General features: G+C 33.3%; 1 protein-coding gene across 1 annotated transcript in view; it reads right to left on the reverse strand.

The window, feature by feature from the left end:
* The window catches only part of LOC118198514 (acetylcholine receptor subunit beta-like 1), a 258,360-nt gene that overhangs the window by 62,460 nt on the left and 168,439 nt on the right, over nucleotides 1-27,461 (reverse strand). The window contains exons 2-3 of the mRNA XM_085815633.1: nucleotides 23,189-23,325; nucleotides 5,132-5,176 (exon numbers count right to left, since the gene is read on the reverse strand). Coding sequence (XP_085671759.1) covers nucleotides 5,132-5,176; nucleotides 23,189-23,325 — 182 coding nt within the window. The remainder of the gene's footprint in view (nucleotides 1-5,131; nucleotides 5,177-23,188; nucleotides 23,326-27,461) is intronic.

Consider the following 27,461-nt stretch of genomic DNA (forward strand, 5'->3'; position numbering starts at 1 on the left):
CGTATCTTGCATAAATCAAAAACGAGTAGCCTGAAAACGTTTAAATTTTGTATATAGGACTGCTATAACATGCAGATGTGCACCACGTATTTTGGTTGCAATCGGCCGCACCAAACTTATATAAATATATATATATATATATATATATATCCACTCTGTTACCCGGCTCAGGGATCTCAGTTTCGTTATTCTTATATGTTTGTAAATTGTACATTTTTTGCTTTAAAAATGATTGAATTATGCTGTTCTTATCTTCCGGTTAAAGTTTTTATGCCTTTAGTAAATCTGTATGCAATATTTTTAGAATTATCAACAATTTTAAAGTTGCTTAGGTGCCGCTAAGCCTAATATATTTTTTTGGTGGCGGCCATTGCTTGTTTACATTTGAAACAGCAGAATAGTGGATTTGTTGCCAATCTAGAGAATCTTAGCTTCGCAACAACAAAGATAGCGCCTTCATTCATTATTGCGAATTAAATCATGCTTAATCCTTTCTGGAATTTTTTCGAGGAAATAAGCGTTTAAGATTTACTTCGTAATTTTTAATACAGATATTTTGAGTCTTTATGTATTTTTGCCTTGTCTCAAAGTGAGAACTGAATTAATCGAATAAGAAATACTCAATCGTCTGTGAAAAACTGTTTCTTTTTTGTTTTGATTGCTTAATTTCTTTTACACTTCGTTCTAGCTTTATTTTGGTATTTGAATAAAACATGTGGCAACGATTAGATAATTTTTAATGATATATATTTTGTGCATTCTAAGTTAGAATATGAACGAAATATAATACTGTTAAGTGAACCTAGCGCCAGAGTGTCGCTACGGTAAACAAATAGAGTGAAGTTTAAAGAATGCATTTATTCTATTGTGGTTTATGCGCTGTCGGCGATGTTGATTTAATTTAATAAGTTTAAATGAAATGCAAGAAAAATGCGTATAATTTAATATTCCGTACAAGGAAGTCATGTGGTGTACACATCAGATTTTTTATTTTAAAATTTAAGACAGCCAGAGGTATACAATTGGTAAAACAAAATTATTAAACTAAATAAATTTAATAATATATTGTGGCAAGGTATAATATAAGTATTTAAAGAAAAATTAAATATCTTGAACATACAGTAGATGAGCAAAATTGTTAAACTAAATAATCTAATATATATAATACAGTCATGTAAGGAAAATATGTCTTAAACGGTGTTATGCGCCTTTTAAGGGAACACAGTAACACACAAAATTTCCTATCAACTGACCTATAACCTAATCCAAATAAAAAGAAAAACATTGCGTTGTGGTATGACCGGATTAACCCGGAAATAAAACTAAGTAGTGGACTGGTGAAAGACATGAGCACAAAAAAAAACAAAAAAAAAAAAAAAACATACATTGACTGATCCAGAAAAATATGACTATTTATTTAACTCTTAAACATTTAATTAACTTTTAAGCAATTTATATTCTAGCAAATCTTAACCAGTTAAGGAGTAATAATTGAATGAGACAAAATGTATACTTTAACTAAATAAACTCACAATTTTCCTTCAAGATTCCACAATATCAAACATTATTTTTAATTCATACTGGTAAGCATAATCACTTAAATTTTGTGACAGAATAACAATACCCTCCCCGGGGAGAAAAAAAGAATATTTAACAATTTACACTTTGATAAAGCATTCCACACAGAATAAGCAATTAATGAACTTAGTTACAGAAACCAAATGATACTAAGAATGTTATTGCACATTTTAATTTTTATTTTTTGAAAAGAATAAACCGGGTAAAATTATTAAAGAATTAAATCAGGCTTTACATCTTAACAAACAACTTATTCCTACAGCGTAGCAACGAAAATCAATTAATTGCACCTGATATTAAAATCTTAACGATAAAAGAAATTTTACTTCTTTAATTAAATTATTTAACTAAGAATATATTTCCCTAGCCATTCGAATTAAGTTACCTTATCTCAACAAACAGAATTTTAGGAACCGCATATCAAGAAAATTTTCTTAGGTACAGAAGGAATTTAAACAACCATTAACTATTAAAATCACTTAGCTGTCTCTTCTAGGAGGCCTGGTTGGTGAGGTGGTAGCGGTGGACATCCAAAAAAAATTTCTTGAATTCAACAGGTCACAACTAAAAAAACCCAGAAGTTAGGAAAAGTTCCTTGAGGTTATTGTCATTGAATTTCTTGAATTAGAGGCGTGAAAATTTTCTAGAATCTTGTAGAAAAAGTTCCATGAGGCTATTGTCATTGAATTTCTTTAATTAGAAGCGTGAAAATTTTCTAGAATCCCAGAGTCTTCTAGAAAAAGTTCCTTGAGGCTATTGTCATTGAATTTCTTGAATTAGAGGCGTGAAAATGTTCTAGAATCTTGTAGAAAAAGTTCCATGAGGCTATTGTCATTGAATTTCTTGAATTAGAAGCGTGAAAATTTTCTTGAAACCCGCACTGACATCTGTTGAAGAAATTTAGTTGTCGGATAAAATCTTGACTTCCCAAGGACTGGAACAGTAATCAATTATGTATAATATTTTTTCAGCAATAGATGGCACCCTTGAAGATGACTCTGCAACAGGTCATCCATTTTTAAGAGATATTGGTTTTGTCTGAAGATCACTGTCGGACTTAAGCCATAGTTTAACTATTTCAGGTGGGTATTCATTCTGGTAGATTTTTTTTTAAACTTATCGATAGTAAACGCAAAAGATTAATGCCCAAATGAAAATTTGGCCGAGGATAATTAATCGGAAACTCTTTTCTTTCGTGGGCAAGAGCCCCGTAGATCAAGCGGGAGAAACTCCGCCATTTCTTCCTTTTAGTCGGCTCGCAGAGCACGCAACACTAATCTGCTGAGAACAGCTTAATTCGTGGCCAAAGTGTAAAAAGTGAAAAAAGTCCAAAAAGTGACCTTGTCCCTCAAAAACCGCCCGTTAAAAAGAAACGCGCGGGAATACCAACTTGGCACCACTCACGCCACGCCAAGATAAAGAAGGAAAAGTTGTGCTAATTTTTAAAATTGCTGTATTCGACGTCAGCGTATTTAAAGGAAGCATTCGAATAAACAGAAATTGTAGGCAGTACAATAATTACAAAGATGACGAAATATCGATTGTGAATTTTTTAACATAAAAGACATTCAAATCTTCATTATCAAATGCCACAGAAATCTTATTTTTTTGACAGAACATTTTAGGTTTTTCTAAGGAAAAATTGATAACTTTTATATCTAAATAACCTTATTTAGATACTATGCGGTGTTAATTTCAAGCACATTTTGAGCTGTACTTGCTATGTTATAATAACATCATAATTTTCTGCTTGCGTAGCGTAACTCATGTTTGAGTTACAGATCGGGTTTCGTTGCACTCCTGAATTTTAAGCAATTAAATAACGAATTTAAAAATGGAGTAGAAAGTCACACTTCAGTAGTTGTAATACTCAAATGTAAGTAGGTAGTTTTTATTAAGAATTTGTTAAGAATTAAATGTCTCTTTAGTGATCATTACTTAGCAATAAAGGAAATTGATTACCCGTAACTATACTTATGAAAATATATGGTAAAATGTCTGAAATGTTTTTCCACTCTCAGGTTTCAGTTTATTGTTTCATATAAAAAATATAATAAAACAAATTACTTCCACCTGAATTTCATCCATTTTAAAAGATACTGTCTCAAGAACAAGACGTAAACAACGTAGTGCTGAAACCAGAGAGTGCAGAAGTAATTTTCACTACGAAATTGTTGTTTTCTTTACTTTATTGTTTACACACGAGTCAAAGCATTTCACACATTAAATGCATTTCAGGAAATTACATTATTATAATTTTAAGTGACTTTGTATGAACTAAAAGTTCCGATTCCTTATATTCTAACTACGTACAATTCTTATTAAAAGAGAAAAAAGAACAGAAAAGAAGGGAAACAAAACTTTCTATTTAAATGGTATTAAGTGAAAATTTTTGTACTGCATAATTATGTCTGTCTACGGATTATCACTTACCTTTCCTATAAAAAGTATTAGCTTCGGTAAACGAATCCGACAGGTGTTATTGAAATAAATCTTTTCTAAATGCATTATAAGAAAATGTTTTTAAGTCGAGGTTTTTCTATTAAATTGAAAATGTGAAAACCTTTCTGATGGGAACAGCCATTTGATTCTCAATACTGCTTTAATTTGTGGTGAAAACTATGCCATCATCATTATTGTTATAGTAAATGCAGTTCCAAAAAAAAGAGTATTTCTGTATTATTAGTTCTGAAGCAGTACGTTGAAAAATGAAGATTCGGAACATGTTAACAGAATAAAGCAATATGTGTTCATATTGGAAGGGTTATTAAAAAAAAAAAACAAGGTAAAGGTACCATTTTAATAAGGCCAAATAGTGAAACAATATCTTTCTCCGAAGCTTTATTTCAAACAAAATTAGGCACCTTTTTGGAAAGTCAAACGGTCAAACAGCTCAAACGTGTCTCAACCCTAAGCATCTATTCTAAGCAAATTTAGGTACCTTTATGACGAGACAAAAAGCCGAATATATTCTGCAGCTGAAGTTGTACTCTTCAGTGATAAATTGTATTGAAATTCTGTTCCTGCTGAAAGAAACGTCAAATTCTCTTTAGTGGATGATTTTCTTCTACTTATGTAATTCAAATCAAAGAAGTATATTTCTGGATTATAAATATCAATCGTTTTAATTAACCGGATATAAACCTCACATCGATGCATCTATACTCATCCCAATCGTTGCTTGGGATCACTGGAATTTAAATAACAGCCAAACTCGGCTACTAAACCAAAGTAATCACCAAAGAAGATAACAAAACCCAGAATGACTCTATTTCCCATCAAGCCATTTCTAGCTGCTCTCGCTTAAGTAAAATTAAATGTACGAAAGGAAAAAAAAAGTTAGAGGAAAATGGGGGGATGAGAAAAAGGTTTCAGAGCGCACAATTAATGAGAGGATTGAGTTAAAGGAAGTGGAACCTTTTCCAAACGTAGTTATCTCCGATTGCCGGAACGGGTTTTATAGCTTTAATTGAAGCTGAACAAGACTCAGAACGGGACCCGTACAGTCAAGATAAAAAAAGGAAAATTCGGAAAAGAAGAAAGTTTTACTTACCAATTGGAGCCAAACATTAGAAGTCATGATTTGATTCTTTTCATTCTGAAAGTAAAAGACACGGTGTAAGTTACTATTCCTACGTAAAAAAAAAGTTAATGAATTCATACAGAAAATCTCATGAAATTACAAAAGTGTAAAGTCATGCACAACTTCATTTTAGTCCTAAAGATATACCAACAACGATGATTTTACGTTCATTATAATATATAAACCATGAAAAAATATTGTGCAGGATTATGATATTTTTAGTAATCGTATAGCTAGAAAGCGATGTGCTATCTCAGTTTACAGGCTACTGTTTACAGTTGTTTTCATTTCTCATTTTTCTAAACCTCATGAGCGATTCCAGAAGCTTTAAATAAATTTAGAATTAAAAGTACTTGCAACCTGATTTTCCGTATTCCAGTTTAGTAGGTGAAATCTAATGTGAATTTGCATTTTTGCACAGTGACATGTGTGAATGATTTTAATGCAGTTTTTGTAGCATTTGCTCTGCAAGCTTCTCGATTTTCTTTTGCACATGTACAGACATTTTGTAAGGTATTTCTCCCACTTTTTGGCGTGCCTTCGTGGTGTAACAACGGTGAGCGCGCACAGCTCGTGATTGAGAGGTCCGTGGTTCGATTCCCGACGAAGGCGTTGCTAAGTTTTCATCTTGCGTGTTTCCAAAATATACCTAATGTCTCTACAGTGGCGCCCGAACTGAAAGGGTGATGGATGATGTTTCTCCTCACCCACGATTTGGCGATTGGGTTCCCTAAAAGCACCAGTCGCCCTTTAAAAGGGGGAGTATATAAGGTATTTATCACACCTTCTTAGCGTGCCTTCGTGGTGTAATGGTCAGCACGCTCAGCGCGTAATTGAGAGGTCCATAGTTCGATTCCCGGCGGAGGGTTTGCTAATTTTTCATCTAGAAATTGACAAGGAAGTTCCGCTTTCCGCATAAGTTGCAAAAAGGCTCCTCAAGACAGCATTTCAAGAGACATGGTCATCACGATGGCAGGAAGAAGAGACAGGAAGATTTACTTACAACATCTTCCCAATACCTTCTGTGAAGAGGCTGAAATGCAACCGACTCTTCCTCCAAGCCTATACCAACCACGGGAAATTCCCAGCGTATTACAGACGATTCCTCAGACGGGACGTCAACTGTTCTTGCGGTTTTCGCGGGGAAGACGCAGACGCACTTCATTACCTGCTCTCCTGCCCTCTGACAGAGCACCTTCGACAGCAGTTCTTTCCTTCCGACTACATCACATATCCTGTGAATAGACTGTTCACGGACTATTACTGCAACAAGGGCATCTTAGAGATAATGAAGCAAGTGAATGAAAATAATTATATCCAAGAAACTACAGATTAATGTAAAATGTAGAAAGGCGGCCTAACCGTCAGATTGCTAGCAATGACTAGGATGACTTCCTAACCCTGTAGTGCCATTAACATAGTTTGGCGAAACAGGTTAAGTAAAGTGACCATATATCTCTCCATATATATCTTGCCTGCTTCATAAATATACCTAATGTCTCTACAATTTTAAAGCAATGATTCTCAAATGTGTTAACAGTATTCTCCAATTTTAAATTTACAGCTTACAGCGATTCATTTCCATAAAGGTGAAAATGAGAAAAATGAACACGATCCTAGAATAAAACGAAGTAACGCTAAATATTTATACATGCAGTGGAACCTCTTTAAGTCGATTACTCCGATTCCAGAAAAATTTGGTCTTCTACAGAATCGGCTCTTTGAAAGATACAGCTATCATTAATGCTAGGTATCATTATTAAATTATGTTCTTAGAAATACTGAACACTTGAAGAGGTGGGCTTCCAGGGAAATTGCTCTTATAAGATGTAACAGTTAATAATTAATAGTAAATATAACATAATTAATAATTATAATGAATTGTGTAATTATTAGTGCATTCATTGGAAAATGGAATTCATTAGTTTACAGAATATTTAAAAGACACATTGAAATAATTACAATATTTTTTGTTCAACATATCTCTATCTATTTCATGTACGCCAGAGCCTGACAAGCGTGTAAATACCAAGATAAACAAATTGTTTCTAACGAGTTCACAGTTACCTACGTACAGTCAACTGAATATCATCATTATTCCATAACTTCACTCCATTCAGTAGTCCATCCAACTATTACGTCCAGGGACTATGTTTCGAATTGTTTCATCATTAGCCTCATACCGATGGAGAAACTCTGTAGAGATTATAGAGCATCATAGCATAGAGCAACTGTTAGCATAAAGCAACAATGTATTTTTCTCTTAATTCAGGCATAAAGCCACAACATTTCAATCTTACACACATTTTGCGGAACTTCGGCTCTTCATAAAGGATCTGCTGGAAAGATTCAACATTATAATCTACTTGACAAAAATCTTACAACAGTTCGCCACTCTAACGCGTTACACGTGCATCATCCCTAGTTGAACTCTTTTAAAGCAGCAGAAGTGCTAACACTATCTATCGGCAACTAACTATAAACATCACTGACTGTCTTTTATATCAGACATAACAACGATATAAGTCGCACAAGCGATTTTTCATACAGACCTTTAAAGTTTTTATTGAAAGACCTAATAAATAATATAACGAACTGGTTCTCGAGAATTATCAAAACATATCTCCTGCCCGCTGCTTGATTGTAATGTAGACATCGCGGAATCATTGCTTCAAAGCATGGATAGCCAAGCGGCGGCACTCAAATTTGTGCTTTTCGTTTTCTTTTTTATTATACTATTTTTAAATCTCCAGTACTCAGATTTGCATAAAATTCGGCCTATAAATAACATCGTGTAACTGTTTGGTCCCCTTCGATTGCGGGGATTTTTACCAAACGGCCCAACGCGTAAAGGGTTAGTTGCGTTATAGAACGTGAAGGGAGCGGACATGCCAAGATCTCAGGCGTCTTAAGGATATAATGCTTTGTATCTGACAGGTTGCAGAAAACCAGTAAGCTGTGGCATGTACCTGCCGAGTGGAACAAGCTTCGTATGTACGAGTAAATGTATATAACTATTGTACAGTAGAAGAAATATGGATTTAAGATAGGAACACGCAATGATACAGAATTGGTCAGTACAGTGTTATTTTTATATTGTTTAATATGTTAGAAATGTTCGAAGTGGTATGCATATTTTTTTCCAGATAGTGGCATCCTTCGCAAAAAGATTAGCTATCCCTGTTTTAGAGGATGACAACGAAATTTTATTAATAGAGCGCAAACGGGTGCATATTACGTGGCAAAGATTAAATTCTGATGTTATAATAAGGCAAACAATGTAGGTTAATATTTAAATGTTTTTGAGGCCCATTTTTTTATTCAGTTTTAATTATTACTACAGGCTATGTATTTGTTTCAGTTTAAAATTTGAGATCTTCATAGTGAAACACAGTTTTCACTAAAATTATGGGCTAATTTTGTGTCGATGAATGTATTTTCATAAACGGATTTACTTTCTATCTCTACTTGTTAATATGACTATAAAAGAGAAATACACTCATGTCCATAAACTAAGGATAATGCAAAATCAGGCAAAGGAAGAGTTAGAAGTAAAACAAATTTGACTTATTTGTAAAGCTTATTTATTAAACAAAATGTAAAGAGCAAAAAAAAGATGCTATATGCTTGATATTATTAAAAAAATTAGCGATTTTTTTCTCCCTGGAGCAAATTACAAAAAAAAAAAAAAAACTATTTACAAAAAACCAATATTACATGATTGGTATGATAGTTAATACATTGTATGTCTCCCAGACGATGCAATACAGTCCGTACAACGCCTAGGCATGCTGAATATCAAATTATCGATCTGATCTTGGGGGATATTACACCACTCAAAAAGCAATGCTCTCCGAAGTTCCGGTAGACATGTAGGAGAAGGTTGACGGGCTGCAACTCGTCGGCCAAGCATGCCCCACACGTGCTGTACTGGATTCAAGTCCGGTGAGAATGCTCGCCAGTCCATACGGGTGATATCCTCCGATTGAAGGCATTCGCTTACGATGTTTGCGCGGTGAGGACGGGCGTTGTCATCCATAAACACAAATTGTGCGCCCATGGCGCGACGAAACAAACGTACATGTTGTTCCAGAATGACGTCCCGATAGATTTGGCTTGTCATGGTTCCAATTTGAGCATGCAGGTCAGTTCTGGAACCCAGAATAATTCCACCCCAAACGAGCACTCCTGCACCACCATAACGGTGTCGTTCAATGATGTTTTCTTGTTGGTAACGGGTACCTGGAGCTCTCCGTATGAAAGTCCGGCGAGAATCAGACTGCAAGCTAAACCTGGACTCGTCGGAAAACATCACACAAGCCCACTGTTGCGGTGTCCACAGTGCATGCTCTCGAAATTTGCATATGATTCTTGAAGATGTGTGTAGTGATTTTACAGGTGATATATTTATTTTAGAGATCGATTTCCGCGTGACTCCGAATTATCCTTAATTTATGGGCATGAGTGTAAATGATAACTCAAAGATTTTATTTAATGCAAACGTAACAGCAAAGCAAACTTTTAAAGCAAAATTTACTTTGAACTATATTCAGTATATTCTTTGAAAGAGGGCTTATCTAAAGTAAGAATAAAATTTACAATTTTAATTAATACACAAATGACAATAACGCAATATTAAGCGTGATAATAATGATAACGAAAAATTAAGTAATAATAAATAAATTAATTAATACTTAAAGTAATAATAAAATTTTCGCTTTAAAATTTTCAGTTCGTCTAACGAAAAATGTCTTTCATATTACTTTCTTACACAGAGATTTCGGGAATCGGAATCCTTTCAGAGAATACGATAAACAGCGCATAAAGTTGTGATTTCCCTGAAATCCGACTTATGCTATTCACTAGTGTAATGTCAACTCATTTTAGAGTTCTTCAGTGACATTGTCGTTATAGCCTTTCTAAATTCATAATGTTTTTCAGCGTCCTTTATAGTCCTTTATTGTATAAGAACGTTTTTCTCTGCCGCTCAATCGGGTCAGTGGTTAATTATGCTGACTGCCGTACCAAAGGGCTCGGGTTTGAAATCCGGAGAAGGCAGGGGTGTTTGTAAATGTATATTATCCGAGAGGCATGGGAGCACTCTAGACAGAACTGAGCGTAATGCCATTTGTACGGTGCTTAAGGCTCTTGCTAACGACACCGCAATCTTGCACTCCTTGCCGCGATGAATTTTGTGGGCTTGTTCGGGTGTTAATATCAGATAGGTGAGATAAGTAACGACAACAATACGTTTTCTCATATAAAATCTTCCAAGCCGTTTCGTTATTTTATTCTCCCATCCCTATCTCCTATCCTATTTCCGCAGGCAAATTTAAATTCTTAAATACTGCAATTTCAATAATGCTGCTACTTCTTCATTAATAAACTGTTCCTACTTTATCATAAACCAGTTCTTCCACACCTGAACTAACGCAAGACCATTAATATGACTCCAAGCCTTGGCCAATGGCATTCACTGCGTCACAACTTTGAATTTCTTTTAAAATATTCGCGCTTTTAATCACTTTTCATGCTTTCAGTGAGAGAGCTTTATTTCAGAAAGATGCACGAATAAATCACAAAATGAGCGACTGAAAGATAAACATACGTATACTGAAATTTTATTGCATTACAAGATAAATATAAATGATGTGCATAGTTTTAAGAATTTATAAAAAATTATACAATAGAGTATATTTCGATGGAATTTTAAAGTGTCCATCTTGGGTGTAGTCTGATCTACATTACAAACAATAGGACAACTTTGCCTAAAAGACCACGCTAATTTGAAGGTGTATCGAACATTGCCTTTCAAGACATTTCTTGAAGGAGAATGTGCACACATATATGAAAGTTGTTCCCCAAATATTGAGTGCAGTTAGCAGACACATCCATACAATAAGTTATTAATAATACGATAGAATTAAGAATTATTGAAGAATTTTATTTATTTATTTTTTACGGGGGGGGAGAAATAAATTTCTTCGTATAAAGAAAGACACGCCATTCGTGATTTTGGTTAACAAAAAAAAAAAAAAAAAAAAAAAAAAAAAAAAAAAAAAAAACACTGAATCAAACAACATTTAAAGTCTACTAATGGCTAGGTTGAAATTAAACATAACTAACAATTTCTCTTTTTTAAGCGTCTAGGAGTAAACAATGATAACATATTAATATTAATACCACCTACATCTTACTACTTTATTACTTCGTTTAGTTTAAATATCCTTAAACTTTGCTTGTTCTCTGATGACTTCAATAAAATATCTTCAGCAGAATAAATCTTTGTGCTTTTATATACTTTCAAAACCTTCGAGATTAGAAATAGTTTTAGAGTATACTGCTCTAAAACTATTTACTAATACTGCTGAACTAACTAATACTAACTAATACTAATACTGCTGAACTGAATACTAAACTAACTAATACTGCTGAAGATCTTAATAAACACGAAATATTCATGTTAAGAGTAACTGTCCGCAAATGGGCCATTTAATAACACTAATGTTTTAAAAACGCATTTTAAACGAAGTTGCTTTTCGTAATTTAATCATTAACATTCTCATTTTACATTCGACGCAGCTTCAAATAATGCTCGCTAAAATGACGATTAAGATATATTATTCATCATTACTACTTATTCAGACTGCTATGTTAATTCCTTATTTGCTTAGCTAGAAAATTTGAAGTTGTGAAATTATTAAAAACGGCATCATCAAAACCGCTCTGCTTTTGATAATTAAAGTAGTTTGAATAAAATAACTAATAACTTAGTATAACTAACAATTTTATTATTCGATAATTTTCACTGTCATTAAGAAGACTACAGAGAACGTTCAGCACCTGTCTGAGATATTATCTTAATTTACAGTTAATGATCTTATCTTATAACTTTGCATTCCTTTTAAGTTACTACTGCTTAGAATTTTATTTTCGAATTCTACACGAAGATGGACGACGCGAAAACATTTTGAGTTGAGACTGCATTGAATTTCCCTGTACACACTGTTCAAAAATTAGTTTACTTTATAGTATTAATACGTATTTATATGTGCTAAAACTCAACTGATTTAAAGCATCATTTGCAATACTTAGTAGAAGTGTCATTACCTCAAATATGTATATTATTTCATTTTATAGGATAATAAATTTATTAGATTTCATAAGGATGAAATATTTTTCAAATTTAAATGCGGCCAAAATATAGCCTTTCAATCCGTATTCTATATGTAACCTATTTGTCTTTTTATTGAGCCGTTGTTGAACAGACACTGATGATTACCATTATTAGAAAGAAAGTTGTCATAACTATATGCTTGACTTTTCTCGGTTCCATAGGAGATGAACGGATAAGACTGTTGAATATTGATAGCTGTAACAAATCCCATTCATTTGAAACATTGTTGTGTCTTGTGTCTGTTACCTCTTTGAGGGACAGGAAAAGGCAATTAACTTTTTAAGCAAAACTCTTGTTTTATTTACTATATCAGGTGTTGCTATGAAATTATTTGCGACAATTACACATATTTTATCAAAGACGCGTGAAAAAAATGACTATTTCTTGTGGTTAGTTTCAGTGACCACCGCCCACAGAACACATCTCTACAAATCAGTCTCTTTAGTACGCATGGAAACAGTTTTTCTTTTTCAAGCAGAGTGCAACTTTGCATGTGCTGCATTCCCAAACTGTTCTTACATCCTTTTTCTTGCTGCTGCAGAGTGCACATCGTGGCCATGTTGTCTTCGATGGCTGATGCTTATTTTCTTGAATACGAATTGCTGCATCAACTACTGGCTGATGTTTCTTGATTGACATATAGTGAGCTACAAGGGAACTTCAGAAACGGTCATGCTTCAAAACCACTCACATGAGCGAGTAAGACGTTCAATAGAAAATGCGATTTCTGTAGGTAACCAACCGCCCTTCAAAGAGTTAGGTCTTTTCATGGTGCTTTAATGGATTTTCTGACGTACGAAGCATGTTCCAGTCAGTCCTTCTTAGAAAGGTCTCTACAAGTGTATTCTTCCCTCTAGATCAGGCATATCAAACTCGCGGCCCTCGGGGAGCATGGGGCCTTTGACTCATTTTCCTGCGGCCCTTCTTTCATATACATAAAATAACAAAAAATGGGAATTAAAATATATAAATAAAAATTGGAATTACACCGAATATCAAAACGTGCGTACTACATTGTACATTAAAAGGGACTCTCAAGACGATCTCTTTGCAAACATACTTTATCAGCTTACCCTGAGGAGGTGCCAGCTCATTTTCAGAGAGAATTATCCAGACATTAAGTGCAACTCTAAAAAAAATGTGTCAATTGATTATCACAGAATTTTACAAACATTTCCCTGCGCCTTTCCCAGAAAGTTGCGAAATTGCTTGTTGTCTCCATTTTCGCTGGTACGTACCAGTGGTAACAGCGTTTCTTAATTATGAAAAGAAACAGCATATCTTAAGATATCCGAAATCTTAAGATGAACGTAAGCTGATGAAAAATGAACGTAAGCTGATGCTAAGAAACGAAAGAGAAAGAATAAATATTCATTTCTTGTGTTCCATCGGGATTTCTTTATGTCCCTTTAACCTTTTAAAGAACTACGGTATTAGGTACGATTTTATGTATTGACTCAGTTTTTGCTTATAAACAAGTATGAAAATGGCTTTTTGTTTCTTGCCACGCACACTATCGTACAGGTGATGACCTTTTCCCCCACTTGAGATATGGAGTTCGATATGCCTGCTCTGGACGGATTACCGTGGTTCGTGTGATTAAAATAAACAAATACGCAAAAGTACTTCAGTTAAAAATTTCGATAAAAGTGTATAAAATGAATAGAAGGAGGAAGTTTGTAAAAGATAACAGCTGTGTGCTGCGGCTACTTAATCTCTATGATTTTCGCAACAATCTGACCCCTGCTATACCTTTGGTCGACTGCAAAATACTGGTACGCATATAAGACGAAGCGAATTATCGTATAAATATCTGTGTTTTTCAGCAAAGGTAATAAAAACAGGTATTACAGGTATCTGAAGGGGGAAAACTCATTATCTTTTTGTTCCTATTTAACAGAATAATAACGTTTAGTATTGTTTAAGTAGTTTATTTGGTATGAAAGAAAAAGAATCATGAAAAACCCTATATTAACTAAAATTAATTCCTGTAAAGAGCTTTCATTCTCAGTTTTCAATCAAATTCCGTTTCAAACAAGGATATCTCTCCTTATATGCATGCTACCAAAAATTTATTATTAGCTCTGGCAATGCTCTTTCACGGATGAAAAAGAGCGGGGTCTGAATCTTAGTTAAAGCCCAAGAGTATATAATTTATCTTTCCAGTTTCCCCCTTAAGTTTCAATTTTGTTACTTAAAACAGTAGTTTGGTTTAGTTTAGGTGATTATACCAAAGTACATTAGGGCTATCTGTCTAAGAAAGGGGTGCCTTCGTGGCCGACTTCCTAAGGAAAACTGGTTCGTATACGCGTTACACATGAAGAAACACCCATGCAGCTAGCCCGTTCGCCTGGAATCGATCCCAGGTCGGAACTACCAGTGTTCAGCTATTTTACCACTTGGCCGCTGGTGGACCAAACAGTGGTTTGCATGAATGCCTTTAAAATCTGATCCCAGATTATAATAGACCATAACTAAGTGGTGGAAAAATTATGTTAGTTTTTGTAAAATCAAATAAATAACCAACTAATTTATGGGGCTTTAGTGAGTGCTCCCTATTTGTCTCGCAGAATTTTGTGATATAAACATTAGATGTTAATTGAAACTTATTGTTCAATAGCCTTTTGATATATAGGTACTTATTATACACAGTCTTCATTGCTAAAATCATCAGAACTAGCATCTCAAACAAGCTGATTAATTTAAATGTATTTTGCCTAATATTCATTGCCCTGATGTGATTTACACTCCTGATCCTTATGTCATCATTGTGATATGATTGTACACATATCCCTATTAAAGCGTTTCTGGCTAACGTGCACTTAAATTAGTTTCCCGTGTTAAAATGATTACTCTCACAGATATATTGAATAATAATACACACATGAATGTATAGAGAGTGCCATTTATTGATGGATTTGTAAGAATCTAGCAACTTAATTTCTAGACATTTCGGAGAAGTGGGAGAATGCGTTTTAATTCAAAAGCAGTTTCTATGCTTATTAAACTTCAAACCTTTTTTTCATGTTGTTTATCGATGCTTCATGTTGTTAGAAGTTCTTAGATTCATTTTATAAATGCACTGGCTGAATTTCAGTCCACGCGAAGAACCAACATCACAGTCCCCCCCCCCAAAGAAAAATTGTCCACAAAGAATATAAAATGTTGGAAAATACGGAGCCTAGAATTTTAAGTTATGCAGCATCTGTTTTCTGTGTACTTAATATTATTTAATATTATTAATACCTCGAGTGAACTTTGTGCTTTGGTTCATTGGCAGAGTACGCTAAACGTCCATGTTCTTTGCATATATAATTTAAACAATGTTCCTTAGTAACATATGCCTGACCCAAGAAGTCTTCAATTATAAATATCCCGAATTCCATTCGTCAATCTGTACTTTCATGATATATCAAAATTTGGGAAATAAATTCCTTATAACAGTCATAAGCACGTTTTCTTTTGTATCTTTCTAATTTAATTGCCTTATATGTATTTACAATTATTGTTTCAGAATTGTTTTTCCATTTGTTTTCAATTTTAGAGCTGTAATTTTAAATTATACTCAATCAGCATAGAATGCTACACAAAGTTGGCAAGTAAATTTCAATGAAGCGTGTAATAATATAATGCTTCTATTAATAGCATACTTTTGCATTAAGGATATTCTGTGAAATTTATCCCAACATGTTAGTGATTTTGAATTCCGCAAGTGATTCATTGGGCTCTAATAGTCGATACGTTGGCTCTTCTGAGCTTTGTAGAAATGTGATGTAAATACTCATTGAGAGTAATGGCGTTTATATACTTTCATATGACCTCCAAATCATAGAATTTTGCATTGAAATCCCAATGACCTGAGAAATTTCAAAACTTTCAAGCTAACTTTGCTAAAACAGCTATGTCAAATTAATAAAAGTTCTAAAAATGTTCATTTAAAACAAGTTGATAAAGTTGTTTAACTCAGAGGACAATGAAAGTAATTATTAAATACCAATTGGATTACATAATGAGTTTAACGAAATTAATTCATTCAGACTTAAAAATGAATTATGTCAAATTAGTTTGCGTTTTATGAGATATTATCAAGAAAAATTAAAGATATAATTGTTACTTAGCATAATAAGGAAGCTGTCTTGCGTTTTTCTTCAATTGCATAAAATTTTGTTTGTGCGTCTGTTCGGCGCTCTTAAGGTATCACACCACAAATTGTGTTTGTAAAAAATATTTGAGGAAGCTTTTCAAAGAAGGCTATACTATAGTATTTTTATCTTTACTTTTTCTTCGAATCCTGAACAATAAATGATTGAATGTTGGGATCTGCCTTCTACATTATAAGATGCAGTAAAATAGTTTCAAAATTACGGAACCTTGACATAAAAAAAAAAGTTATGCGTAAATGCGCATGATATGAAACTTTGAGAAAACATTATAGAGGCGATGCAACGGGAAAACTTGTCTTAGGTAATCCACATTTTTCATATGCTATGCCAGTAACTTACATCTGTTGGTTATCTAATGAACTAAAGATCTATTTGTAATGTTCTAAAGAAATAATTGGCGTGATATCCGTCAACCCATGATGGACGGGGTACTTAAGTATGACCAATGTAAATATCCATTTTATTTAAACGACTTACTAATTAACATCTGGGTCTAATATTTCTTAAAAAAATATTTTACTCTTTCAAGTAATTAATATACTGTAATTTACGCTTTAAAATTACGTGTAAGCTCTTAAATAACGTAGCTTTTTAAATAAATTATGTACACTTTAAAATTAAATTGAATACATTTTAAATAAATCGTTAAACGCTTTAAATTATTTATTTTAATTTCTGTAATTCAAGGTTAGGTTAGGTTAGGTTATTTAAATACGGCAAAGCCTTAGCTATCTGCCTAAGGGGAGGGATGCCTTCGTGGAGGACGTTCTAAGGGAAACTGGCTCGTATACGTTACACATGAGGAAAATCATGAAAACACCCATGCAGCCAGCCCGTTTGCGGGATTCGAGCCTCGGACCGAACTACCAGTGTTCAGCGACGTTACCGCTCGGCCGCTGGTGGGCCATCTGTAACTCAAGAGTTTAAATAGTTGAGGCACTGCAGTTTTTCTGGGATTAAACCAATAACAATTTCTGAATAAATACTTTTATATTAAAAAATAAAACTACGAATAAATTATATTTTTTTTACTCTTGTACTATGCTACGAAACATGAAGTAATAAAATTTGTCACATTTATGTATACATAAAATAGTGGCGATTTCTTTAGTATTAATCACCGACATTTACGTCCAATGGTGTGTTTTAATGGAATTTCTTGTTTTGTCAAATGAAATTTATGTATAAGTTACGAAACATGTTAGTAATCTACTAAAGAAGTACTCACTTTTAACGTACGATTTCACATGAATGCTTCTATTCATGCGTGCGCTGAAAAAAAAGCAACTCGAGTGTGTTACGTTTCACATTCGATTCTTACATTCTGTAACAATCTGCGGAACCGGACTCTCTCATCGACCATCAGCTGGATGTGGAGAAGGCTAAATTAACCCATGCTCTGCTCCGAAGTCCGATGCTAAAGGGAACGGTTGCCAAGGGCAACGAGTTCACCCTTGTTAGCCGCAATTGAGCAGTTTAATCAATTACCACTAAGTCCGGGATGTCCTAACGTAACTACGTTAGGCTTTTGATGTCATTAAGTGACTGAAGTCCAGAAATTAAGACGCCCCCCTCTTCACTCTCTCGCATTAATTTAGACGTATTACTGATGCCGTACTGGGGAGCTGACGACCCCGATATGTAGCAAACACACCCAATTTCTCCCTGCCATAAACATAGTAGATGATAATTACCTAACGAATTAATCGAGAGATAAGTAGTTATATATGAGAAATTAAATAAGATAACCTAAGTAATAATGCTTTCAGACGCCATAGTTAACTCTAATTGATAATAAATCACAGTTTTAAATATTAGTTAAAATGGATTAAGAACATTCCACTTTTATTAATATAAAGTAGAATGTTCAGCAGTCTCATGTGTATCACCGAATCACATTCTTTTGTTTTTTGGGCATAATCTTTTGCAAAATGTATGCACCCCTAAGACACTGAACTATACTATCAATTCCAGGTAAATTCGTTTATTTCAGAATGGTGAAACAATTACTACAGTGGGTAGAAAAAGTATTGGTAATTTCCTATAATTAATCATATTACCTAACAAAGGAAATGATTGGAAATTTTAACTGGACATACCGAACACAGGAGGTAATAAGATTTTTATTTTGCAAATCTGTTCTATTTATTTTACAAATTTTGTTATTAAAAATCTAATGAAACTTTCAATTTAATACGCCTTTTACACAAAATATACAACAAAAACGTAAATATGCATGTCAAAATAATACTGGCAAAGTTCTAACTGCTATTCAAATTTTGTTATGTTGAGGTCATGAGTTTAGACTGATAAACAAACCCTGTTAGTATAAAGCCTGAAGTGCTATTTAAAAACTTTTAGAACGTTATTTTGCTAATACTGGGTAATTTTGCTAATACTACATACTATACTAATAAAATGGCTTCGAAGTCGAAGGAGTTGGATGTTAATGTTAAAAGCATGATTATTCAACTCCGAAATGAGGGTTTAATTTATCGCGCTATAGGAATACAGCTGAATTTTTTACTGTTGGAAGTGTTGTAGAAAAGTTTAAAGAGACAGGGTCGACGGAAAATAAGATTAGAAGTGGACGGCTTCGAATGTTTTCTGCAAGGGAAAACTTGAGATTATTAAAGAGGTTAAGAAAAATTCTAAAATAATTGCACCCAGTTAGCCAAAGATGTTGCTAATACTTCATATAAAACTTTTAACGCACAGACTGTACGTAACATTTGACATGGAGGAAGTTATTATGGAAGAGAAGCTAGTAAAAAAAACTTTCATTTTAGAAATAAACAGGAGAGAGGGATTAGATTTCGCAAAATCTCATTTTAATTTAGTAGAAGAATTTTGGAATATTGTTAGTTTGTCCGGGGAATCGAAGTTGAACATTTTCGAGAGTGATGGACGACAACATGTGTGGAGAAAGCCTAACACCGAACTGGAAAAATAACATTTAACACCGACTGTAAAACATGTTGGAGGGAGCATCGTACTTTGGAGTTGTATGGCAGCAAACAGAATTGGTAACCTGTGCTTCACTGATGGTATTAAGACAGCACGCACATACATTGGCATAGTGTGCCATAACATGAAATTAGGTGCACAAAAACTTTGCTTAGGAACATCATTTGTGATTCAACAGGACAACGACCCTAAGGATATAGTAAACCTCGTCTGACAATAGTTACTCTATAACGCTCCTCGCCAGTTAAAGACACCGCCTTAATCGCCTGACATGAATTCAACTGAAATTTTATGGCACAATTTAGACATAGAAATCAGGAAACAAAATTTTGTGTAAAGATGAACTTAAGCCAATACTCCTGTAAGAATGGCACAAAATTCCCAACATGACTTAACCAATAGGACTTTTTCAACAACCAGGACTTTGGTTTTCTCTATGAGAAATAGATTACAAACTGTTATAGATGCAAAAGATATGAATAGAAAGTATTAAATTTCGTTCCCACATTTTGCTGTATGATATTGCTAATACTTTTTTGACGTGCAAATTTACGTTTTTATTGTATATTTTGTGTAAAAGACATATTAAAACTTAGGTTTCATTAGATTTGCGCCTTTTCCATTATGTCCAGCTAAAATTGTCAGGCATTTCATTTGTGAGCTAATATGCAATTTCCAGTAGTTTTTTTACTCAGTGTAAGTTCTGCTTAAGGGAAGGAAGGCAGCCAGTGGAGAACTAACTTCGTATTCAAACACACATTATAAAAACCACGAAACCTAGCCACGTAAACAGGCCGTTTGTCTGAAATGGAATCCGGGACGAAGTACAAGTGTTCAGTAGTCTTAATAACTTGGCCCCAGGTGAGCCTTGCTACGAGTGACGTTCAAATATATATAGGCATTTTTCCGTTCTTGCAAAGAGTTCAATATAATCATGAGTCTTTACAGCAAATACATTCTTGTTTTGATTTTTTCAATAGTAGTGAGTGCTTCCATCATTCTTGTTATTTGTAATCATCATGTCGAAGCAGAAGTTCACAACAGTGTTGCTTAGCGAATTATCGTTTCTACTGATGAATATTTCATTATATTTCAGATTTATTCGAAACTTAAAAATCAATTTGGAAGTGATTTAGTACCAACTGATTTTCTTCTCTTAGGTGCAACTACAAATCTTTTGTTGAGAGAAAATTGACGTCTAATGAGTGGGTTATTGAATCTGTGAAACAATGGATCAACAGGTAGTGAAAAACACTTTACTCTTCTGGGATTAGAAAATTTCGTGATAATTGTAGCAAATGCATAGCAGTTGCAGATGACTGCGTAGGAAAAACATGTGCAACTCGTAATTATTGTATATAATAAATAACGTATAGCTGATAAATTCCTGTTCATCTTTGAATGCATCATAAACCATTCAGAGGTTTGGTTTATTTGATTTCAGCAAAGCCCTTAAGGCTGTCTGCCTAAGAATGATCGACTTTCTAAGGAAACCTGACTCGTTTATGTGTTACACAGGAGGAAAATCACGAAAACATCCATGCAGATAGCCCGTTGGTGGGGATTCGAACCCCGGACCGAACTACCTGTCTTGAGCGATTTTACCGCTCGGCTGCTGTTGAACCGAAACCATTCAGAGTAACAAAATTATCTACGGAAAATTTTAAAAAGAAAAAAATATGTGTAATTGCAGCGGTAGTAGTAGTAGAAGATGTTTCGGTTATTTAATAACATCGTTCTTTTCATTTCTAATAATGTTTATGCTTTTCTTATTTGCAGTGTGTTCTTTTTGTTTTTTAATAGTAATTACGTAATCAAAATTTAATATTATTTAATAGTTACTTAATAGCAATTAATTAATTAATAGCAATTACGTAATCCAAAAAAAATTTTTTGCAGATGAAACTGCTTAAAAATACACAATAATTACGAGTTACGAGCAATTCTTTGCTAATTTGGATACAGGACCTTTTCATGTGTATTTATAGCTTTCGGATTAACTGTTATTTTGTGTAACCGTAAGTCTCGCTCCCGATCCATAACTAATAAATCAATCGGCAGTTGACTACAGTCGTGAAACTCATAAGGTATGTGTCTCATGCAGAGATTAATCAAATGATTAAAATTTTGGAAAGGACTTTTTTCTTACGTTTGTAACAAGAATATAATAATTTAGTATTGAAAACTTAACTGGGTACATTTCTCGTAATTTGATTACGTGCATCTTTGTGACAGCAACTGATCAATTTATGTGGCTGATCTTATGTTTGACATTTTTTTAACATTATAGGAAATTGATCTTAAATTTTATCAATACTTTATTTGGAATGATCTGAGTTTTCAAGATCGGCATTGTAACATTTAATTGAAATTTCATTAATTGCATAACTTGAGCATTAGAAATAACTTTTACAAATATAGTTGCGAGAAGTACTTAATCGAAAGTACTTGCAGACAATGCTCTTAACAGCTCGGTTAATTCTAAACTTTGATCGTTAAAAGAAACATGAAGAAAACAAAATTATATTCTAAATAACTATATTGGTTTTAGTCATATTTATCTTTTTCTATTTGTCAAGATCGTATCAGAATATCAGAATTGTGGATAAATTATAAATTATGGTGAATTGTGGAAAGAATAACAGACGTTTTTCGCTACAGATGACTTTAAAGCTTGTAATAAATACAAATGGCTTAGCAATGCTGAATATAAATTCCATCAACAAGAGACATAGAAGAGTATTACTAATGTACAATTAACGTCCCAAAATAAATCTTTCTCTACCCACTACATTAGTTTCTTTACTTGAGGAAATAGAAGTAACTTCATTGATAAAATATTTGTGAAATAGTTATTGAAACTTCACAAACAATCCAATGAAGAAGTATATCTATGAAATATGTTTTTCTAAAAGTTGAAAGTAAAGACATTAAAATTGGGATCAATAACTAGATCTGAGAAAATTTTATGGATGTGAAACACTTTTAGGAAATTTAATTCTCCAGCGGAGGATGTTTCTTAGATTATTTTTACTATAGAGAAACAGAAAATGTGATATTTTTTCTAGAAAATTCTGGGGGAAATGGTGTGTGTTCCATTAGTGCGAACTTTCAAGACTGTACGAATTTGAACAATGTATATCAAGACACACGGCAAATAATTCTATATACAACTCCAGGAATTCATATGCGGAATGGGGTCTTTAAGTATGGGACTTTTTGTTATAATTCATTTCATTCTAAAAATATTAATGTTCGCATCTCTACAAGAATCATTTAGCAGCCCGTTCGCGGGATTCAAACCTCGGACAGAACTACCAGTGTTCATCGACTTTATCGCTCAGCTGCTCCTTAAAATGAGAAAATATAAATTACGTGCAACCACAATCAACGTTTTCGAGTCATTTGATTTGGTATTCTTCTCGTAAAGATGCATGTATTTAGTATTTGTATAACTTAGCCAATGGTTAGACGTTTATTTCAAAAACATGTGCCATAAACCAATTTTTCCAAGCATGTTATGATTGCCTATATTTTGTTTACTTCCTTCTTATTCCTCGGCGAACTATCAATGATCCCCTAAATCTTCTCAGAAACCAGATAGGCAATAATTCGCATGCTGAAAACAATGGTTTGTATCAGATTTTGAACTCTTTTCTCGTGCGAACGGTTACCATATAAAATGCAGAATTTGCAGTCTAAGAGAAAGAAGGAACTTACCACGTTGATGAGCTGAATAAAAGAAAGGCCGAATTGGACTTCAACTGTCTTATTCATAACTTCGACGGGTCGGATCAACTTGTTATAATCGCGAAAGAGATCACGAACTAAGCGTTCTTCGTCTTCAGAAGCCATAACTGAAAAAGAAGAGAAAGAAATTTTTATTTTAACGCCTGCCATTCAACAGAATCAGCAGTCATAGTAAAAGACCTCTCCAAAGAAAGGTGAGAGCATAAAATGACCACTTAAATTTATCTCTAAGGTAGATATCATTAACCGTTACAAAAAAATTAAAAATGGCTTGACTTTTTTTTTGGAGCACCGATAACAGCCCTTTGCTACGATAATGACCTTAAAAAAACCTATTATGTGCTGAATTAAAAATGGTGTAATGAAACGACAGCGTAACGAAATAGTTTTCTTTTGATTTCTTAAATGTTAATTGCTGTCATTATACAACACCGTTATGTTCATAAAAGTGAAATGGGTGAGGGTCGTTTTATGGAGAACTTTAGCTTCGCAAAGTTTGCAATAATAAAAAAAAATCAATTATTTCCAAAACTAATTAGAATTCATTGTATAAATATTAGGGAATAGAACTGCTGAAGATGTACAAATATATACTCAATATAGAACTTTAAAATAATTTCAGTGTTCGAATCCTAAAAAAGCAGTTTGTACAAATACAACATCGGTATAATAAACAAACGCTAATGTTAATATTGCTTTTAAGTGTAAAAGCTATGTAAAATCTTGCATATTTCATAAAAAAGCACATTATAATTCTAATGTCTAAAGAGTTCTCGCTTAAAAGTCAGATTAAATTCACTTTTCTGTTGAAATCAATCGTAACGTTGAAAACTGCGTTTATTAAAAAAATATTTTCTTTAAAATTAATTCTTATTAAATCATTTTGTGTTTTCTTTCGGTGACGAGAATAAATATTTTTTTCACTAATCTTCAAAATTCTGAGCATCACTACAAAGTTCTGTGAACTTTCCGAGTTCTAAATTTGATAATTCAAATGTAAATATTTACGTTTACATATAAAAATTTGTTCTTAAACATAATGCAACTTTGACTAATACCGCCTGCTTAAAATTTATTACAGTTTAATTATTCTGATTCTAATTTGATTAATGAGATTAAATTCAAAATCTCTTGCAGCAATATTTTTTTTAACATGTTAAAACTGGAAGGGAGATTAATCACATTAAATTTAGCTCCAGGTTATATTACGTGATCAAGTATTTTAATTCATCGACTAAGAAAAGGGAAACTGAGTTTTATAATTACAGTTATAAAGCCCAGTTTTTAATTGTACATCATATATTTCTTTAAATACTGCCACTCCTTAGTCTAACTACTTAATCTAACAATGTGAGATATTTTTTCTGAGATTATAAGAATTTTAGGCAATCAACTATAAGATAAAAAGTCAAAATGTATCGTATATAAAAGACAGCCGACAAGACTCTTATCCGATGGGACATTTTGACAACGCATCGATTTAATCAGTTTGTCCATTCACTCGACTGTGAGAACAGCTTGCGCGTTTACATATAAAACTATCTTACCTATTTTGATACGGCTGATTCAATATAGTGTCAGCCAAAAAAGGACTGATCCGGAAAAAGCTTTTAAATATCTTTTTTAAATAATAATTAAATATTTAATTTAAATGACGTACTTGGTACTTACGGAAAATCCCGTCAACCATTTTTGCCCATTAAAGAAAAGACGCCAAACTACGCGAACTTTCGCCAAAAATGGAAAAATCTTCTTCAAACACGCTGGAACTGGTGTAGCCTTGATTATATATTTTAGTTATTATTCTTGAGTAAAAACTCCGTTTTTCTCTCTATCACGCATTTTCACAAAAAATATGATTAAAATTTGGGACCTGTCTACTACAGAAGAGCATGCTGTTAAATATTTCCAAAGTTATGGAATCTTGCACCGGCCTAAAAAAAATGTGTTAATGGCCATGAAATGTCGCCTAGCGAAAAACGTAGTGAAAATAATTGTTTTTACAGTATATTTCCTTAATAAAAAATAATGGAAATTTTTAATTAAAAATTAAATATAGATAAACAATAATATAAAAATTTGAAAGAAAAATAAGAATAGAACGTTCTTAATTTAGTAAATGGGTTATTTTTGGTTTGGCGCGATTGGAGCCGTCTCTTTTGGTCGAGGGGATTTTCCGTAAATACCACTACTTTTATTGCATGCCAATATTCTTGAGCTGAACGACATCGCAAGTCCTTAAAATTAATTTAAAATAAAATAAATATTAAATTTTACACTTTATGAATACAAACAAGAAAGTAATGGGCAAAATGCATTGGATCACATAAACATAGGAAAAAAAAAACTCTACAAAAATTGCTCTAATAATGTGTTGAGAGTCTTTAGCGTTTCAAGAATTCTCTGGAACATACAAGAATCTTCTAGGCATGGATTTCGTGAAATTTTGATTGACATTTACTTTTATTTTTTCTCATTTTATAGTGCGTTTTACTCTACGTACATTCCTATTAGAAATTTTAAATTTTGTTTTGCAAAGGATCCCAAATATGTTCATTACCTGTGTCAGATAGGTACGTTACTTGTTTATACTCGGAAGTATGTTCATTAGGATTAAAGTCTCGACTAAACACAAGCATTACGTTTTGATTACGTGGGTATATATGGCAAACCACTCTAGCACTATCTGTCTAAGGGAAGGGGTGAATTCTTTTTTTTTTTTTTTTTGCTTATTACGTGCTCCGCTCTTAGGCACTACACGGAAAGGGAGGGATGCCCCGTATAGGGCTTTTTAAGGAAAACTGGCTCGTATCCCTGTAACACATGGGAGGAAACCACAAAAACACCCATGCAGCCAGCCGGTTCGCTGGGACTCGAACCCCGGTCCGAACTACCAGTGTTCAGCGGGTTTTACCGCTCGGCCGCTGATGGGAAAAGGGGTGAATTCGTGAAAAACTTTCTAAGAGAAACACTAAAATGCTTATTCAACCAGTCCGTTCGCCGAAATTCGAACCTTGTGCTTATTGTGGGACATGACACAAAAAACATTGACCTTTGGAGAATCTCGCTCTTGTTCAACAATGTTATGCAGGATTTATGTTCCCTAAATTCTACATTTCTCTCTGTTTACCTTCCCATTTCTATGAAATTTTGCCTCGTCGGAAAAAATTATTGAATTCATAAAAGCATAGTCTTTGTCCTGCAATGCACAGCAAAATTGAAATTGCTGGTCTTTGTCTTTAGGATATATCTTTTGCACTAACTGTAGTCTGTATGGTTTCATGTTTAATTTTTTATGCAAAACTGGCCACAGAATCGTTGTTGACATTTCTAACTCATGCGAAACTCGGAAGACACTTTGTGCCATTGGTGTCAAGAATTAGATTATCTCGTCGACGTTTGTAGGATCACGCATTGGTTTCCGCATACAGTGTCCGAAAAATGAGTGTTGTTGAAAAAAATTACGCCTTTACTCTCTAAAATGATGTACTTAGGGATGGTACTCGTTTGCCTACAATAAATTTTTAAAGTGTTCTTGGACTATTGAAACATGCTGTATATATAATTATGTATATATGCGAAAATTAAGAAGAGACTGCATAAACAAATATATGCGCCATGCATATGGTTGCTTATGCAGTCCCTTCTTAAACGACACATTTGTTTGCTTAACAAATTCTGCCAGTAAAATTTGTTACAAAATTCTAAATTTACATTTGATTTGATCATTTTTCAAACAAAACGCGAATATTAAATGCCTGAATATTAAATAAATAATGCTTGAATATTAAAAAGCCAATTTATTCTTATTTAGTTACGTACGATCCAATCTCTGTCTATTTACAAAATAGAATTCCTTTGTTTTTATTTGAATGCTTATCTTTATTTAATGCTGACATTTTATTATTACAAATTATTAGTTCACTTTTCAGCACAATTAAGAATAGTTTTCTTCTCTAGTTCTCTACTGTAATCAAAATACTTCACTTTCGTATTTCTCGTAGCTTATTTCATTCAATCAATAAAACCGTCTTACGAAAACTAGTCATTTGAGATCTGTCCAAGTAGCATTTGCATACACTTTTCGACGAAGAGTTCTTAGAAATAAATAGAAACTCACTTGTCCATTCTTTGTGCACTTTACGAGGTTTAAAATACTTTAAGATGCTTATTTTTTAACTAACTAGGCACTTAATCGAATGTTAATAAAACATTACTGATTTAATTGAGAAGCCAGTTATTA

Source organism: Stegodyphus dumicola, chromosome 4, assembly GCF_044657685.1.
Source record: "Stegodyphus dumicola isolate Sdum_Otavi_A_Nest chromosome 4, ASM4465768v1".
Taxonomy (NCBI): Eukaryota; Metazoa; Arthropoda; class Arachnida; order Araneae; family Eresidae; genus Stegodyphus; species Stegodyphus dumicola.